The 18,924-nt window shown below is 42.7% G+C and overlaps 1 protein-coding gene across 3 annotated transcripts in view; it reads right to left on the bottom strand.

The window, feature by feature from the left end:
- Nucleotides 1-18,924, bottom strand: part of LOC110493888 (solute carrier family 12 member 5) — a 321,210-nt gene that overhangs the window by 5,186 nt on the left and 297,100 nt on the right. For 2 of the 3 annotated variants that reach the window (XM_021568451.2, XM_036949871.1), the window contains exons 24-25: nucleotides 18,823-18,837; nucleotides 16,813-16,946 (exon numbers count right to left, since the gene is read on the bottom strand). In XM_021568451.2, the coding sequence (XP_021424126.1) occupies nucleotides 16,813-16,946; nucleotides 18,823-18,837 (149 nt within the window). The remainder of the gene's footprint in view (nucleotides 1-16,812; nucleotides 16,947-18,822; nucleotides 18,838-18,924) is intronic. The other variant, XM_036949870.1, reaches the window with a different exon arrangement.

Here is an 18,924-nt window from a genome sequence, read left to right as displayed (position 1 = left end):
CGGACAACACAAGGCCAATTGTGCACCCCATGGACCTCTCGGGCGCAGCCGGCTGCGACAGAGCCTGGGCGCGAACCCAGAGTCTCTGGTGGAACAGCCCTAGACCACTGTGCCACCCGGAAGGTCCCCTTTTAATGTATTTTTTTGCAAGGTTCTGTCTCTTTTTTTCATTCTTAAAAAAAAGTATTTAGTCATAGGCATATAATACCATCGACAGCTGTTAGAAATAACCATCCCACATTGGGGAAGTGGGAGGTAAGGTTCATGTTCCACCAGACTACCCTCCACCCCTCTCCCAGAATACCTCTTCAGCCCTCTTCAGCCCACTACCCCAGTGTGGTGGACACAAAAAAGCAAACAAAAACTAAAAAACAAAAACAAGTCAGATACTTATTTGTAACGACACAGCTTCTATGGGCAGATAAGCTGTGTGAAGATGACTTAAGACATACTCCATGGGAGTATGAGTAAAGCTATAGTATGTTAATTTACAGATCCTACAGAAAGATGCTGTGGAAGCCAGGGGGCTGATGCTGTTGTAGTCCATGTGGGGTCAAACAACATTAGGAGGGCTAGCTCGGAACTGCTGAAAATGGATTTTTAAAAACTCTAGCTTTGAAAGTTTCTAAAAAAGCAGCCAATTATTTCAGGCCAGGTACCATCGTTGGACCGCGTCTGTGAAAGATTCATCAGCAGGCTACTGGCATTACACACCTGGCGAAAAGATTACTGTAGCTTTGTTGGTGTTACCCTTTCTATGAGCTTATAATATAAACTACACCACGAAACGTACTGTTTACTTGACTTTAATCATATTTAATCATACATGTAACAGCAGTTTACAGCACTTTCTTCCTCTCCCCAATTCACTTAAACTATATTTATTTATTTCCCTTGGGCTTCACCTGAGTACCCCCTAGTGGCTGGAATACAACTGTATTAAGCCCCTTACATTGGCATAACGTTTAGAGATAACTTTGTCACCTTCTGGAAACAGAAGACGCTTTACAGGAATGACAGAGTCCATCCAAATCATCTTGGCTACTAGACAATGACTTATCAATGAACCAAGCCCTGCTCAGATAATCCCTACCATTGTGTCTCTGAGTTGTCGTAGTGCTGCAGCAAATGTACATTGTCCCATGAACGTTGGAAGTCATAATATAAATCCTGTTCGGGCTAGGAGCAAGTATATTTATGTCCGGATGAAAAGCGTGCCCAAAGTAAACTGTCTGCTACTCAGACCCAGAAGCTAATATATGCATATTATTAGTATTTGGATGGGAAACACTCTGAAGTTTCTAAAACTGTTTGAATGATGTCTGTGAGTATAACAGAACTTATTTGGTAGGCAAAACCCAGAGGACAAACCATCCAGGATATTTTTTTTGTTGAGGTCACTCTCTTTTCAATGGGTATTCTATGGGGACTTGGATTTCTAAGGCACTTGCTTGCAGTTCCTATCACTTCCACTGGATGTCAACAGTCTCTAGAAATTGGTTGATGTTTTTCCTTTGTGTAATGAAGAAGTAGGGCAGTTCAGAAAGAGGGCCGAGTGAAGTGTACTGTTTGTTAGAGGCGCGTGACCTGAGAGCACGCTCCACATTGTTTTCGTCCGGTATTGAACACAGTTTATCCCGTCTTAAATTGTATCGATTATTTATGTTAAAATGTACCTAAAGTTGCATTAGGAAAGTTGTTTGAAATGTTTGGACAAAGATTACAGGTAACTTATGAGATATTTTGTAGTCATATTGCGTGAGTTGGAACCAGTGTTTTTCTGGATCAAACGTGCCAAATAAATGGACATTTTGGATATATAACGACGGAATTAATCGAACAAAAGGACCATTTGTGATGTTTATGGGACATATTGGAGTGCCAACAGAAGAAGCTTGTCAAAGGAAAGGCATGAATTATATCTTTATTTCTGAGTTTCGTGTTGCGCCTGGCGGGTTGAAACATGATTGTCTGTGTTTGTTTGATGGGGTGCTATCCTCAGATAATAGCATGGTTTGCTTTCGCCATAAAGCCTTTTTGAAATCTGACATTTTGGCTGGATCAACAACAAGTTTACCTTTAATTTGGTGTATTGCAAGTGTGATTTCATGAAAGTTTAATATTTATTGTAATTTAATTTGAATTTGGCGCTCTGCCATTTCACCGGATGTTGTCGAGGGGTTCCGCTAGCAGAAGGTTTATAAGTAACCCAATTTATGTCCCTCTAAGTCCCTGAACGCGTCTGTCAATCCTATAGCTATTGTATGCAGTAATCATATGTCTATGAACCAGAGTTAAACTATTATCACTGAGGCAGTGTGCCCTAGTAGGAAGTTCACTGTGTGCAGCTCACCCTGCGCTATCAGCTCAAATATAAATATAACTTTCATGTCTACTTCTGATAAGATGCTCAGTAAAACAATCAAGCATCCCCAAAAAATGCTAAAAATAGCCGACATTAACATCCTGTATGTAGCCTAAGAAACAAGGTTAATGAAATTGACAACTTGCTAGTAACAGATGACATTCATATACTGATCTCTGAAACTCACTTAGATAATACCTTTGATGGTATAGTGGTAGGAATACATAGTTATAACACACAAAAAGAAATGCTAACAGTGGGTGGTGTTGTGGTTTATATTCCAGTTAAGCGTAGAGAGGATCTCATGTCAAATACTGTTGAAGTAATATGGATACAGGTTCATCTGCCCCACATAAAACCCATTCTTGTATGAATCTGCTATAGACCACCAAGCGCTAACAGTCAGTATCTGGATAATATGTGTAAAATGCTTGATAATATATGTGATATCAACAGAGAGGTATAGAGGGCTTGCAGTTGCATCACAAATCACCTAGCAACCGCACAAGGCACCATGTTGGAAGATCAGTCAGTCTGGGGAAAGTCCTCCAATTGTTCACATGGCTGGCTGCATTTTGCTTTCAGATTGCCCATTATTTTACTTTTTTTGAAGGATCCAGAAAACAGAGGCAGTGGGAGAACCTATTCAAGTAAAAACATATATTTTGAAAATGATAGCTACAGGAATTTTGTGTGCAGGCTAACACAAATGAGCTGCTAACATAATGTTTGCTAGCTTGCTAGCTACAGTAGCTAACTAACTTTACATACTGTATAGCTAGCCGTGTGAATTAAATATCACCAGTTAGCTAACTTCATATTAGCTAGTTAGTTAGCCTGTTTCTTTGATGTTTTCTGTCCTCAGATACAGAGAGCTGTGTAACCCTGTCTGCAGATGAGGTCCCAATGAATGTTGCAAGAGAATAAGGGTAAATCCTTGTATACCAAGAATTATGTGTACCTATGTTAGCACATTTTGCAAAAGAAAATACAGTTTAAAAGTCAATGTACTTTATAAACCTACTACAACTGGAGCAGGCCAACCCAGCTGGATGTGCAGGCTTCTGTTCTAGCCCAGCACTAACACCTGATTGAATTTATCAAACCTAATTAGTTGATAATCAAGTGTGCTATTGCTTGGCTGGAACAGAAGTCTGCTCACCCAGTAGATCAGGGATCAGTGGAGTGAGGTTAACTTTTTTTTGTTTAACTGAAATTATGTTTTACTAATAGCCCACTTGTTACTAAGATGTCTTACCTTCACATACGAGTTAGACTACTTATTATATTATACACATTTTTAAAATAGTGTTGATTCTGAAGTGTTTACTTGTTTTAATTGTTAACTATTTTTCAAGATGAAATTGTGATAACTTTGATTAATCACATCTCACAATCCTGCAATAGAAGAGGGTAAGGGAATCTAACTCGAATTTGTCTGTTATTTTTCTCAAATGAACATTACCTGCATTTTTGTTCAGTTGTAAGCTATCCAATTAGTTTTATTTGATTGTCACTCTTTTATCAGGATATCAGCCATGTGAACCCATTTTGCAGCTGATAACGGCATGCAACGCCAATGCAACCATAAGCCTACAGCAGTGGTTCCCAACTCCAGTCATTGAGTCCCCACAGCACATTTTTGTTGCAGCCCCAGACAAACATAGCTGATTCAACTCATTGAGGGCCTGATGATTAGTGTACAAGATGAATCAGGTGTGCTTTTCTGGGATAACAATAAAACTCTGTACTGTTGGGGAGACTTGAGGACCGGAGTTGGGAACCACTGGCCTACAGTATGATGGCATTAGCCCAGCGTTTCCCAAACTCAGTCCTCAGGACCAAAAGGAGTGCATGTTTTTTTTCTTCTCCCTAACACTACACAGGTGATTCAAATTATTCTAAGCTTGCTGATTAGATTATTATTTGAATCAGCTCAGATGTGTAGTACTAGGTTAAAAACCAAAACGTGCACCCCTTGGAGTCCCGAGGGCCGAGTTTGGGAAACCCTGCGATTAGCCATATGGGCATTTGCAATTCACCCTTGACATTGTGCATCTGAAGCGGAGAATAGCTTAACTCACATATTGTTGGGCTATATGTTCTCAATTTAAATACGATACCAATAGACAATGTGTATGAGGCTAATCATTATACTAGATCAATGGTACTCATTGTGCAGCCCGCAGGCCGAGCCCTAAATTTGCGGCTCGCAGTGATTTTCCTATTTTCCATTCATAATACATAACAATGATACAATTTCAATTCAATGTGTTTACTGCAGGCCTGAATCACTTCATTGAATATATCTATTGTTCACTGGACGGCAGATAGATGGCAGTATAGTGCAGCTGCTCAGCTACAGCGACCGACACATCTCAGTTTGCTACTAGGTATTTTTGCAGTCTGGTCAACATGGATCATTTTATTGTGGAAAAGAAACGTACATCTATTGACATTGAAAATGTAGGGGAAGAGCTGGAGAACAAGCTGTGAATGAGCAACCACCGGAGAACCAGGAAAATCAGGAAGATGGCGGCGGGGAAATGCAGATAGCTAACGTAGCTAGCGTGGCTAAATTGGCTCTGGTGGCTAAGAGAAGGATACGATCGATTCAAGAAGAACACAGAAAGTTCCAAGAGAAATGGACAGGCAAGTATTTTTTTTGTACTGCATGATGAGACTAGCTCACTTTGTCTTATTTGCTTAAAGGACAGCTCAAAGGACCACAACAAATGGACAGATCTAGCACTGTTGCAGAGAAAACGACAGAGGCAACATATGAGATTGCTTGGAGACTCGTGAGAAACAAGAAGGCCTTCACAGACGCCTCAGCCAAAATATTGTATGCAATTTTCACAAACAAGGAAGCTATTTCAAAGCAATTTAAGGGACTGCAACTCAGACTCGACCATAACAAGACATCGGTGAGGACATCGGTGAGTAACTGATAACTGACATATCCGTGGTGCCATGTTTTAGTATTGCGCTTGACAAAAGCACAGATGTATGTGACATTGCTAAATTATGTGTTTGGGTCCGCTTCCCTCAAAACGAGTCATTCAGAGAGGAACTTATGTTTACTGCCCCTTCAGGTACAAACACGAGGAGAGGATACTCTGAAAGCCCTATTGTTTGCTGATAATAATATTGACTGATAATAATATTGAAATTTGGCTTCTGTGTGCACTGACGGCAACCCAAACATGCGAGGGAAGGAGAAGGGCCTGATGAGAAAGGGACAGGATATTCAAAATTTCTTACGTTTCATTCATCAGGAAGCACTTGTGGCTGAACTCAAAGACTGTGACTTACAGAATGTGATGCAGTAAGTTATGTGCATGGTGAACAATATTATTGCCAGGGCACTGAATCACTGTCAATTACGCGAGTTGCTGGAGGAATACGGTGACTTGATATTTCACAGTGAGGTGAGATGGCTGTCTTGTGGAAGAGTTTCGGAAAGATTTCTCTCTCTCCTCCCTCAAATCCTTGAATTTGTTGAAAGCAAGGGGAGAGAGGAGCCAGAGCTGGATGATCGACAGTGGATATTAAGCTGGCTTTTCCACCTGCCAACAGTAGCGATGACGCTGTGAGTCAAGAACAGGTGAAATGTTTAATAAAACAACAAACATGAAACAAGACAGCTTAACAGTGGCGAGATAGCGTAAAAACAGGAAACAATACCGACTGAGGAATGAACATACAGTGGGGCAAAAAAGTATTTAGTCAGCCACCAATTGTGCAAGTTGAGAGAGGCCTGTAATTTTCATCATAGGTACACCAACTATGACAGACCAAAAAAATCCAGAAAATCACATTGTAGGATTTTTTATGAATTTATTTGCAAATTATGGTGGAAAATAAGTATTTGGTCACCTACAAACAAGCAAGATTTTTGGCTCTCACAGACCTGTAACTTATTTTTTAAGAGGCTCCTCTGTCCTCCACTCGTTACCTGTATTAATATCACCTGTTTGAACTTGTTATCAGTTTAAAAGACACCTGTCCACAACCTCAAACAGTCACACTCCAAACTCCACTATGGCCAAGACCAAAGAGCTGTCAAAGGACACCAGAAACAGAATTGTAGACCTGCACCAGGCTGGGAAGACTGAATCTGCAATAGGTAAGCAGCTTGGTTTGAAGAAATCAACTGTGGGAGCAATTATTAGGAAATGGAAGACATACAAGACCACTGATAATCTCCCTCGATCTGGGGCTCCACACAAGATCTCACCCCGTGGGGTCAAAATGATCACAAGGGGGGGCCTCCCGGGTGGCGCAGTGGTTAAGGGCGCTGTACTGCAGCGCCAGCTGTGCCATCAGAGTCCCTGGGTTCGCGCCCAGGCTCTGTCGTAACCAGCCGCGACCGGGAGGTCCGTGGGGCGACGCACAATTGGCCTAGCGTCGCCCGGGTTAGGGAGGGCTTGGTCGGTAGGGGTGTCCTTGTCTCATCGCGCACCAGCGACTCCTGTGGAGGGCTGGGCGCAGTGTGCGCTAACCAAGGTGGCCAGGTGCACGGTGTTTCCTCCGGCGCATTGGTGCGGCTGGCTTCCGGGTTGGATGCGTGCTGTGTTAAGAAGCAGTGCGGCTTGGTTGGGTTGTGTATCGGAGGACGCATGACTTTCAACCTTCGTCTCTCCCGAGCCCGTACGGGAGTTGTAGTGATGAGACAAGATAGTAGCTACTACAACAATTGGATACCATGAAATTGGGGAGAAAAAGGGGTAAAATTCAAAAAATAAAATAAATAAATAAATAAAAATGATCACAAGAACGGTGAGCAAAAATCCCAGAACCACACGGGGGGACCTAGTGAATGACCTGCAGAGAGCTGGGACCAAAGTAACAAAGCCTACCATCAGTAACACACTACACCGCCAGGGACTCAAATCCTGCAGTGCCAGACGTGTCCCCCTGCTTAAGCCAGTACATGTCCAGGCCCGTCTGAAGTTTGCTAGAGAGCATTTGGATGATCTAGAAGAAGATTGGGAGAATGTCATATGGTCAGATGAAACCAAAATAGAACATTCTGGTAAAAACTCAACTCGTCGTGTTTGGAGAACAAAGAATGATGAGTTGCATCCAAAGAACACCATACCTACTGTGAAGCATGGGAGTGGAAACATCATGCTTTGGGGCTGTTTTTCTGCAAAGGGACCAGGAATACTGATCTGTGTAAAGGAAAGAATAAATGGGGCCATGTATCGTGAGATTTTGAGTGAAAACCTCCTTCCATCAGCAAGGGCATTGAAGATGAAACGTGGCTGGGTCTTTCAGCATGACAATGATCCCAAACACACTGCCCGGGCAACGGAGTGGCTTCGTAAGAAGCATTTCAAGGTCCTGGAGTTGGCTAGCCAGTCTCCAGATCTCAACCCCATAGAAAATCTTTGGAGGGAGTTGAAAGTCCGTGTTGCCCAGCAAACAGCCCCAACACATGCTCTAGAGGAGATCTGCATGGAGGAATGGGCCAAAATACCAGCAACAGTGTGTGAAAACCTTGTGAAGATATACAGAAAACGTTTGACCTCTGTCATTGCCAACAAAGGGTATATAACAAAGTATTGAGATAAACTTTTGTTATTGACCAAATACTTATTTTCCACCATAATTTGCAAATAAATTCATAAAAAATCCTACAATGTGATTTTCTGGATTTTTTTCTTCTCATTTTGTCTGTCACAGTTGAAGTGTAACTATGATGAAAATTACAGGCCTCTCTCATCTTTTCAAGTGGGAGAACTTACTAAATACTTTTTTTTGCCCCACTGTAAGGGTGGGACATATAAAGGGGAGGTAATGAGGAAGGTAATGGAGTCCAGGTGTGAATCATGATGATCTGCAGGTGTGCGTAATGAATGATGTCAGATGTGCGTAATGATGAATCCCAGGACCGGTTGTTAGTATTCTGGCAACATTGCGCGCCGGAGGAGAGGAGCAGACGTGACAGTACCCCCCCTCTGATGCACGGCACCTGCCGCAGGCTGACGCTGACCAGGGTGGCGACCCCAAAGAAGTGGAAAGCATGGATGATGTTGGGATCCAGAATGTCTTCCAGCGGAACCTAACACCGCTCCTCTGGGCCATACCCCTCCCAGTCCACCAGATACTGGAGTTGACCCCCCACGATGCCGTGAGTCCAGTACGGATCTGACAGCATACGCCGTACTCCCCTCGATGTCCAGGGGAGGTGGTGGGGTGTCGTGGGGGACAGCATCAGCTAGGGGACCAGGAACCACCGGCCTGAGAGAAGGGAGACATGAAACGAGGATGAGATACGATAGTGACTAGGCAACTGTAACCTATATGTCACCTCATTGACCCTACGGAGAACCTTGAACAGCCCCACAAACCGGGGGCTCAGTTTCTTGCAGCGCAGGTGGAGTGGGAGGATCCTGGTAGAGAGCCAGATGCGATCCCCAGGGTGGAACAGGGGTCTCACTGTGGTGGCGGTCTGCCTGTTCCTTTTGACGATGGATGGCATGCTGGAGTCTAACATGCTCATCACTCCACACTTCTGCGTGTGCGGAACCACTGATGAATTGCATGAGCTTCGGTCTGGAGGCCAGGGCCGGCTGAAAACCCAGAACACACTGGAAGGGGGTCAACCCAGTGGAAGAGCGTCAACCCAGTGGAAGAGCGACACAGCGAGTTCTGGGCATACTCTGTCCTTGGAAAGAATCGTTCCCACGCACCCTGCCGGTCCTGAGAGTGACTCCTCAGGAACCTCCCCAGCTCCTGGTTCATCCTCTCCATGGTAACCCGGAAGTGAGGCTGACTGTGACCCAGAGCTTCTCCATGAAGGCCCTCCATACTCGTGATGTTAATTGGGGGCCACGGTTGGAAACTATGTACTCCGGAAGGCCATAATGCTGGAAGACCTGCTGGAAGAGTGGTGGTGAATTGTGGTGAAACCGTCAGAGTAGAGATCAGTTACAAATTCGATGGATAGATGAGACCAGGGTCGCTGAGGCATGGGAAGCGGCAAGAGCTTCCCCACTGGTGCATTCCAGGGGGACTTAGTTTGGGCACATACGGAACAGGAGTTTACATAACGAGTTACATCCTCCGCCAAGGTGGGCCACCAAAACTTCTCAGCGATGGAGTGGATAGTGCGAGAAATACCTGGATGTCCAGTGACGAAAGCTGTGTGTGCCCAGGTCAGCAGCTGATCCCTTATCCCTGTGGGAATGTAGATGCGCTCAGGAGGACAGTTCAGGAGTGCGGTCTCCCTCTCTCAAGCCTGGCGAATGTCCACACCTACGTCCCAGGCCACTGGACCTACAACTCGAGAGGATGGGATTATAGGGGCACTCTAGACTGGTCAAGAGCCATGTGTCCTCCGAAACACGACCCAACCACAATGCCCACTTAACCTAGAAGCCAGCTACAATAATGTGTCGGATGAAACACAGTACACCTAGCACAGTGTCAGCGTGCATGCGTCTGTCCCGCCACAGGAGTCGCTAGAGCGTGATGAGACAAGGACATCCCTGCCGGCCAAACCCTCCCCTAACCCGGACGACGCTGGGCTAATTGTACGTCGCCCCATGGGTCTCCCGGTCGCGGCCGGCTGCGACAGATCCTGGATTCTAACCAGGATTTCTAGTGGCACATCTAGCAACTTCTATGTACTGCCTTAAGACCACTGTGCTACCCGGGAGGCCGGATATTGCTCCTACTTGCCATCTCTTCAATCTAAGCCTGGGAAGCAAGAATTCATTCCTCTACCCAATAATAGTAAAGCACCCTTTACTGGCTCAAATAGCTGACCAATCAGCCTGTTACCAACCCGTAGTAAACTTTAGTAAAAAATTATGTTTGACCAGAAACAATGCTATTTTACAGGACAGGGCATTCAACATGCATCGCACTTACACAAACGACTGATGATTGGCTGAAAGAAGTTGATAATAAAAAATATTGTGAGAGCTGTATTGTTAGACTTCAGTGAGGCTTTTGACATTATCCATCATAGTATTCTGCTGACAAAAAAAAGTATACATTGCATTCAGAAAGTATTCAGACCCCTTGACTTTTTTCAATTTAGGTACTTTACAGCCTTATTCTATAAGATATTTTTTTTACATCTCATAATTCTGCACAAAATACCCCATAATGACAAAGCAAAAGCAGTTTTTTTTAAAATGCTTGCAAATGTATTAAAAATAAAAAATAAACTGAAATATCACATTTACATAAGTATTCAGACCCTTTACTCAGTACTTTGCTGAAGCACCTTTGGCAGCAATTACAGCCTAGTGTCTTCTTGGTATCTACAAGCTTGGCACACCTGTATTTGAGAAGTTCCATTGTTTTTTGCAGATCCTCTTAAGCTCTGTCTGGTTGCATTTTGAGCATCGCTGCACAGCTATTTTCAGGTCTCTCCAAAGATGTTTGATGGGTTCAAGTCTGGGCTACTCAAGGACATTCAGAGACATGTCCCGAAGCCCGAAGCCACTCCTGAGTTGTCTTGGCTGTATGCTTAGAGTTGTTGTCCTGTTGAAAGGTGAACCTTCTCCCCAGTCTGAGGTCACAAGTACTTTGGAGAAGATTTTCGTCAAGGATCTTTCTGTACTTTGCTACGTTCATATTTGCCTCAATCCTGACTAGTCTCCCAGTCCCTGTCGCTGAAAGACATCCCCACAGCATGATGTTGCCACCACCATGCTTCACCGTAGGGATGGTGCCGGGTTTCCTCCAGACGTGACGCTTGGCATTCAGGCCAAATAGTTTGAGGCCATTCAGGCCATGGTCTGAGTTCTTTATGAGCCTTTTGGCAAACTCCAAACGGGCTGTAATGTGCCTTTTACTGAGGAGTGGCTTCTGTCTGACCACTCTACCATAAAGGCCTGATTGGTGGAGTGCTGCAGAGATGGTTGTTCTTCTGGAAGTTTCTCCCATCGCCACAGAAGAACTCTGAAGCTTTGTTAGGGTGACCATCAGGTTCTTGGTCCTTCTCCCCCGATAGCACAGTTTGGCCGGGCGGCCAGCTCTAGGATGAGCCTTGGTGGTTACAAACTTCTTCCATTTAAGAATGATGGAGGCCACTGTGTTCTAGGGGACCTTCAATGCTGCAGACATTTTTTGGTATCCTTCCTCAGATCTGTGCCTCAACACAATCCTGGTTCAGAGCTCTACAGACAATTCCTTCGACCTCATGGCTTGGTTTTTTCTCTGACATGCACTGTCAACTGTGGGACTTTATATAGACAGCCTTTCCAAATCATGTGAAATCAATATATCACAAGTGGACTCCAATCAAGTTGTAGAAACATCTCAAGGATGATCAATGGAAACAGGATGCACCTGAGCTCAATTTCGAATTTCATAGCAAATGGCCTGAATACTCTAAATAAGGTAATTCTGTTTAAAACATTTTATACATTTGAAAACATTTATTGTGGATTGAGAGTTCCCTGTCTAACAGAACACAGTGTTATTTAATGGTAGCCTCAACAACATTATCCAGGTAGAATCAGGCATTTCCCAGGGCAGCTGTCTAGGCCCCTTACTTTTTTCAATTTTTTCTAACGTAATGACCTGACACTGGCTCTGAGTAAAGCCTGTGTGTCTATGTATCTGGATGACTCAACACTATACACGCCAGATACTACATCGAGTGAAATCACTGCAATACTTAACAGCTGCAGTCAGTGTCAGAATGGGTGGCAAGAAAAAAGTTAGTCCTAAATATTTCTAAATCTAAATGGATTGTATTTGGGGAAAATCATTAACTAAACCATAAATCTCAACAAATTATTGTAATGAATAATGTGGAAATTGAGTTGATGAGACTATTCTGCTTGGAGTAACCCTGGATTGTAAACTGTTAAGGTCAAAACATATTGATGCAACAGTAGCTATGATGGGGAAAGGTCTGTCCATAATAAAGCATTACTCTGCCTTCTTAACAACAATATAAACAAGGCAGGGCCTACAGGCCCGAGTTTTGTCACACCTGGACTACTGCTCAGTCGTGTGGCCAGGTGCCACAGAGAGGGAATTCGGAAAATTACAACTGGCCCAGAGGCACAGCAGCACAGCTGGCCCTTAAATATAAACTTAAAGCTAACATTAATAATATGCATGTCAATCTCTTATGGCCCTATGTAGAGGAGAGATTTACTTCATCACTTCTTGTTTTTGTAAGAAGTATTGACATGTTGAATGCACCAAGCTGTCTGTTTAAACTACTAGAACACAGCTCAGACACCCATGCATATCCCACAAGACATGCCACCAGAGGTCTCTTCACAGTCCCCAAGTACAGAACAGAGTATAGGAGGCGCACCATACTACATAGATCCATGGCTACATGGAACTCTATTCCACATCAGATTGAAATAACATAAAAACACACCTAATGGAACAACTTGGACTGTGAAGATTCACACACCCTGGTACAAACACACCAGTGAAGGCTCCTCTGAGGAGGGTGGGGAGGACCATCTTCCTCAAATAATTTTAATAAAAATAGTGAAAAATGAAAAAAATATCTTGAAAATATGTCACCAAATAATTGATAAAAAACACTGTTTTGCAAATAAGGTCTATAGTAACTTCAACAGCATTCTCTGGGGTAGCACTATGGTGTAGCCGGAGCACAGCTAGCTTCCGTTTTCCTAGGAGGCTCGTTGGCCTTACCCCCTTCCATAGACCTATATGGTAATTATGAGTAGCCAGTAGCTAGCTAGCTACCAGCATGAGTGTACAGTTTTCATCACCAGAATGGCAGAATGGCCAACTCTACCAAAAATATTGTGTTGACTTTTTGCTGAAAAACCTGTTTCATTCTCTGGGATAAATGGAAAAGGTGCAAATTAAACAGAGGGTTGACCTCTGCTTGAGATCAGTTTCATGAAGAAGGATGAAAAGAAGAGGTACCAATTGGTATCAAAAGTATAGCTGGTTAACAGAGAGCCTTTCATCAAGCCGCCTGTATTGCTGGCCTTATCTGCTTTTTGGAAAGTCTGAACCTTGTGAAAGGGGGGTACAGTGACCTGAAGAACATTGATTGTTCAGCTAAAAGGCATAACAAAAGCACAGAGCATATAAATGTCTGCATCAGATTCAAGTTTCTCTGAAAAAAACACACCAATCATGTGGAGGAAGTTATGCGTATTTAAACTGCGCAACACAATGAGAAAGTAAAGACTCAATCAGCATTTTGGTACACCAGAAGTACATTCATTTCCAATGGAACGCTGCGTTTGCCTTGCAGCATTGCGTTGCAGAGGAAGTTGCAGTGGGTTCTGTGTGGTGCATACATTGGATTTATCTAGCGTATGGGTCAAACTGTATGCATAGTCTGACAGAAATGGTAGCTGTAGGTGAATGTTGAACTTTTGTTGCACACATATCCAGATGATGCTGTATACCATTTTGCGCAATAACACTAGGTGTGATTGAGTCATGAGAAGAAACAGGGATGTTCTCAACACACTGCATTTTTGGGTAAGGTAATGAGGTAATTGCACATTAAGATGCTTTATTAAATTGGAGTGGCCATCAGAAAGCCTTGACGAGATTAAAGAGAGTGATTTTTGATAACATTAAGGATTTATAGTCCATTTGTGTATCTGGAGAAAATGTAGTATACAGTATTATGTGAAGAAATAGCCCAATAGTTTATCACATTTTAAGCTGAACATTCTAATCGGTTGCGTCCGCCTCATTGCGTAAGTAAACAACATTTTTTGGAATGCTAGTGGATGTATTAATTTGGGATCTATCGCATCCCACAACTGTCCCATTCTATGTTGGAATATTTACTTCTCACACAGAATAGAATAGGTCAACTTTTGTACTATGGGGGATAGTAGATTGACATAGGCTAGTTATTTTGCTGTTCGTTAGGCCTACTCATGTTGTTGGCTGATGAAAAGTAAATGTGGAAAGTTTTTTCAATATCTTCAATATGCACCTTGGAATTGGATAAGGACGAATGCAGTTGCGTCCCCAAAGTGTCTGTCTTTACTTGTAGCCTGAGAAAGACCCGATCACGTGATGGAGGGCCATGTGAGTAAGAGGTGCTTCAGAGCATGACCATTGGCCATAAAAGGCATGGATTTTTTAGGGTGTGTTACGGCCACACAAAGGGGATATCGGCGGGAAATTTGAGGCATTATCAAGTGCTTGTCAAATTGTGAATGAGAGACTTTTGAAGTGTGTACAGCCTACACAGAGCTCATGCCTTTCAAGATACTTTTTTCAAATCATCATTAGAGTCGCATCATGCAGCCTTACAATGTATTAAACATGTAAACATATAGCCCAACCTAGTAGAACCACTAAAGTTACAACAATACCTCTAAATTAAGCATATATAGGAGTACCTAACCTCTCAACACAGAATGTGCACACTCACCAAAATCGTTTGGAGAAAATATCCTTTCTATTTTATTCAGCTTTGTTCAATTGTATTCTTCATACTATAAAATTATATAAAATAATGGCATGAAATTCTAACCAAATTGTGTCTCCTAAATTGATTTATTACACTTTTTAAAGGTAAATTACCGGTCAATTACCGTATATGCTTGACAATAACCGCTGGCACAGCTCTAGACCCATCATAGTCCATATACAACTTTTTTATACGTGATTAATCACTGTCATACCTTATAGGATCCAGAGTCCTGGTTAGGTTTAACGATAAGGAAAAACTCCAGACCTCAGGGGGGAAAAATGGTCAGTTATTGTCAGGTATGTGGATGATCAGGGATTTATTCAGGAACGTTTCTTGGGCTACATTAATGTGTCAACTTCATAGAGAAACTCGTTGCCCAAACCTACGATGGCGCAGCTGTAATGGAAAGTATCTGCTATCCTGTTCCCTGATTAAGAGGTGATGTTCCACTCCACTAGCATTGTCAACTCTCTCCTGACTTGAAATGAAGTGTCACGACTTCCGCCGAAGTCGGTCCCTCTCCTTGTTCGGGCGGCATTCGGCGGTCGAAGTCACCGGTCTTCTAGCCATCGCCGATCCACATTTCATTTTCCATTTGTTTTGTCTTTGTTTTCTACACACCTGGTTTCATTCCCCAATTACATGTTCATGTATTTAACCCTCTGCTTCCCCCATGTTTTTGTGCATGATTGTTTCTATGTTAATTCGGTACGTTGTGGCTGGTTTTCAACGGGTGCTGTTTACACCCGTGCGTAATTGATTACCATTTATTGTTGGTCAAGCATATGTTTACCATGTGCCTTTATTTTGAGTAAAGTACATTGCTCACTCATTCTGCTCTCCTGCGCCTGACTTTATGCACCAGCTGCACACACCTTCTGACATGAAGCCACGTCTCATGGCCCCGCTTATCCACTGGCACATTGAATGTTTTCTCTCCAAGCACTGTGAGCACCCCTATCAATTTTCTCTGATTACTGTATGTAGCGTCAATCACACACACAAACACAATCACATTATTACACATCAATGATTTTACTCCTTGCTTGGACTAACTCATTCTTAGCTCTTTTGTCTAAATGTCTCTGTTCATTCCGTGCCTATACTGTGGGTCTCCCATCCTCGTCAATGTTTCAAGTCACCAGATTCCACTGAAACACACACATACTAACACACATAACATACACACTACACCTGGAGTGTGTGTTGGAGTATAGTGGCCAGAGGGCACACACTTAATGTGTTGTGAAATCTGTTGTAAAATATATTTTAATGTTTACAAATTGTACTATAATGTATATGACTGTAATAATTTTTGCTGGACCCCAGGCAAGAGTAGATGCTGCCTTGGCAGTGGCTAATGGGGGTCCATAATAAATACAAATACAAATAACTCCATACAGTGTGAAAATCAACGCCAAGTCCAACTTCAGACGCTCTCTAACAACCACTCCGATTTCCACCATTCACTCTAACCCTCACCTAAACTCTAAACCTATCTTACACCAGGTGCAATGTGCTTGTGCATCAGCAGTCTCTCAATTAGTTTACAATTTGCCACGTACATTTTTTGATTGGTAGCCAGCTATCTAAAATTGGCCAAATCCCAAACCGGCACAGGGGCCCTGAACTCCAGTTGCCCCCATTGATTTTGTTAGTCATTCTCATTCAGATATCATATAAACATGAAATAAGCCATGGCAAAATGTGCAACATTTTGGAAATTAGCTTTAAAACTGCAAAAATGTCTCTCCACCCCATGGCAAAATGAGTAGAATTGCATTCAATTTGTTATAAAATTGTGAAATTGCAGGAAATGAACTTTAAAACAAAAAATGTTCTCTCTGTCGCCAAGACAGGGGGCCATTAAAATGTTTTGCATCAAGGTGGGGAGACCCCTAACCAAATCTTGCTTAGAGCCCCCAAAAGGCTAGAGCCGGCCCTGTGCTTGAGAAAATAAATGTTTGTAACATGACCACCCTTGGAAGTTCCCTGAGAGTGAGAGAGAGCGATAGAGAAAGAAGGATACAGTTCTCGTCGCCCGCTCGGTTTTTGGGCGGCCCGGGCATGTTAAGGAGCACCAGCTTGGCCTCTGAGGATTTCTTCACGATGACACCATTCAGCCTCAGTGCTGTGTGCATGCGTCTCACATTGGACTGGTTTCTGTTGGAATAAACAAGATGGCCGCTACTGAGCTCCAAACCATAATTTGTTCATAATGCAGTATTATGTTTAGGCATTCAGTGAAACTAATACCCTTTCAGGCTACTAATTCACAAACAGCTAAAACAAATGGTCACTATTTCACTCATTAATTCTTTCACCAATGCAACCTTTGCTTTGCTGACTTGGTCTATGGAGTCCTTGAGGAAATGTACAGTTGAAGTCGGAAGTTTACATACACCTTAGCCAAATACATTTAAACTCAGTTTTTCACAATTCCTGACATTTAATCCTAGTAAAAATTCCCTGTTTTAGGTCAGTTAGGATCACCACTTAATTTTAAGAAAGTGAAATGTCAGAATAATAGCAGACAGAACAATTTATTTCAGCTTTTATTTCTTTCATCACATTCCCAGTGGGTCAGAAGTTTACATACACTAAATTAGTATTTGGTAGCATTGCCTTTAAATTGCTCCTGACAGAGCTGGTGTAACTTAGTAAGGTTTGTAGGCCTCCTTGCTCGCACACACTTTTTCAGTTCGGCCCACAAATTTTCTATATGATTGAGGTCAAGGCTTTCGGATGGCCACTCCAATACCTTGACTTTGTTGTCCTTAAGCCATTATACCACAACTTCGGGAAGTATCCTTGGGGTCACTGTCCATTTGGAAGACCCATTTGCGACCAAGCTTTAACTTCCTGACTGATGCCTTGAGATGTTGCTTCAATATATCCACATAATGTTCCTGCCTCATGATGCCATCTATTTTGTGAAGTGCACCAGTCCCTCCTGCAGCAAAGTACCCCCACAACATGATGCTGCCACCCTCGTGCTTCACGTTTTGGATGGTGTTCTTCGGCTTGCAAACCTCCCCCTTTTTGCTCCAAACATAACGATGGTCATTATGGCCAAACAGTTCTATTTTTGTTTCATCAGAACTGAGGACATTTCTCCAAAAAGTACGATCTCTGTCCCCATGTGCAGTTGCAAACCATAGTCTTGCTTTTTTATGGCGGTTTTGGAGAAGCGGCTTCTTCCTTGCTGAGCGGCCTTTCAGGTTATGTCAATATAGGACTCGTTTTACTCTTGATATCGATACACTTGTACCTGTTTCCTCCAGCATATTCACAAGGTCCTTTGCTGTTGTTCTGGGATTGATTTGCACTTTTCGCACCAAACTACGTTCATCTCTAGGAGACAGAACGGGTCTCTTTCCTGAGCGGTATGATGGCTGCGTGGTCCCATGGTGGTTATACTTATGTACTATTGTTTGTACAGATGAACGTGGTACCTTCAGGCATTTGGAAATTTCTCCCAATGATGAACCAGACTTGTGGAGACCTACCATTTTTTTCTGAGGTCTTGGCTGATTTCTTTTGATTTTCCCTATGATGTCAAGCAAAGAGGCACTGAGTTTGAAGGTAGGCCTTGAAATACATCCACAGGTACACCACCAATTGACTCAAATGATGTCAATAAGCCTATCAGAAGCTTCTAAAGCTATGTCACCATTTTCCGGAATCTTCCAAGCTGTTTAAAGGCACAGTCAACTTAGTGTATGTAAACCTCTGACCCACTGGAATTGTGATACAGTGAATTATAAGTTAAATAATCTGCCTGTAAACAATTGTTGAAAAAATTACTTGTGTCATGCACAAAGTAGATGTCCTAACCGACTTGCCGAAACTATAGTTTGTTAACAAGACATTTGTGGAGTGGTTGAAAAACGAGTTTTAATATTCCAACCTAAGTGTATGTAAACTTCCGACTTCAACTGTATATATATATAAAAAACAAAATCCACAAGATTACTATTTTTTCTACACCACTGTTTTATGTAAGCTCCACCAACATTTGAGCTACAGAAATACTTACAGGTTTTCCCACTCACTGCAGCATGACAAGGGAGAGAAACACAAGATTAAAGGTGAGAATGCAAACGGTCAAGTTTTCAAAAAAGAGCACTATTAATACAGA

This window comes from Oncorhynchus mykiss, chromosome 17, assembly GCF_013265735.2.
Source record: "Oncorhynchus mykiss isolate Arlee chromosome 17, USDA_OmykA_1.1, whole genome shotgun sequence".
Taxonomy (NCBI): domain Eukaryota; kingdom Metazoa; phylum Chordata; class Actinopteri; order Salmoniformes; family Salmonidae; genus Oncorhynchus; species Oncorhynchus mykiss.
The sequence above is the reverse complement of the archived record's forward strand: the minus strand, read 5'-3'. Positions and strand labels throughout refer to the sequence as shown.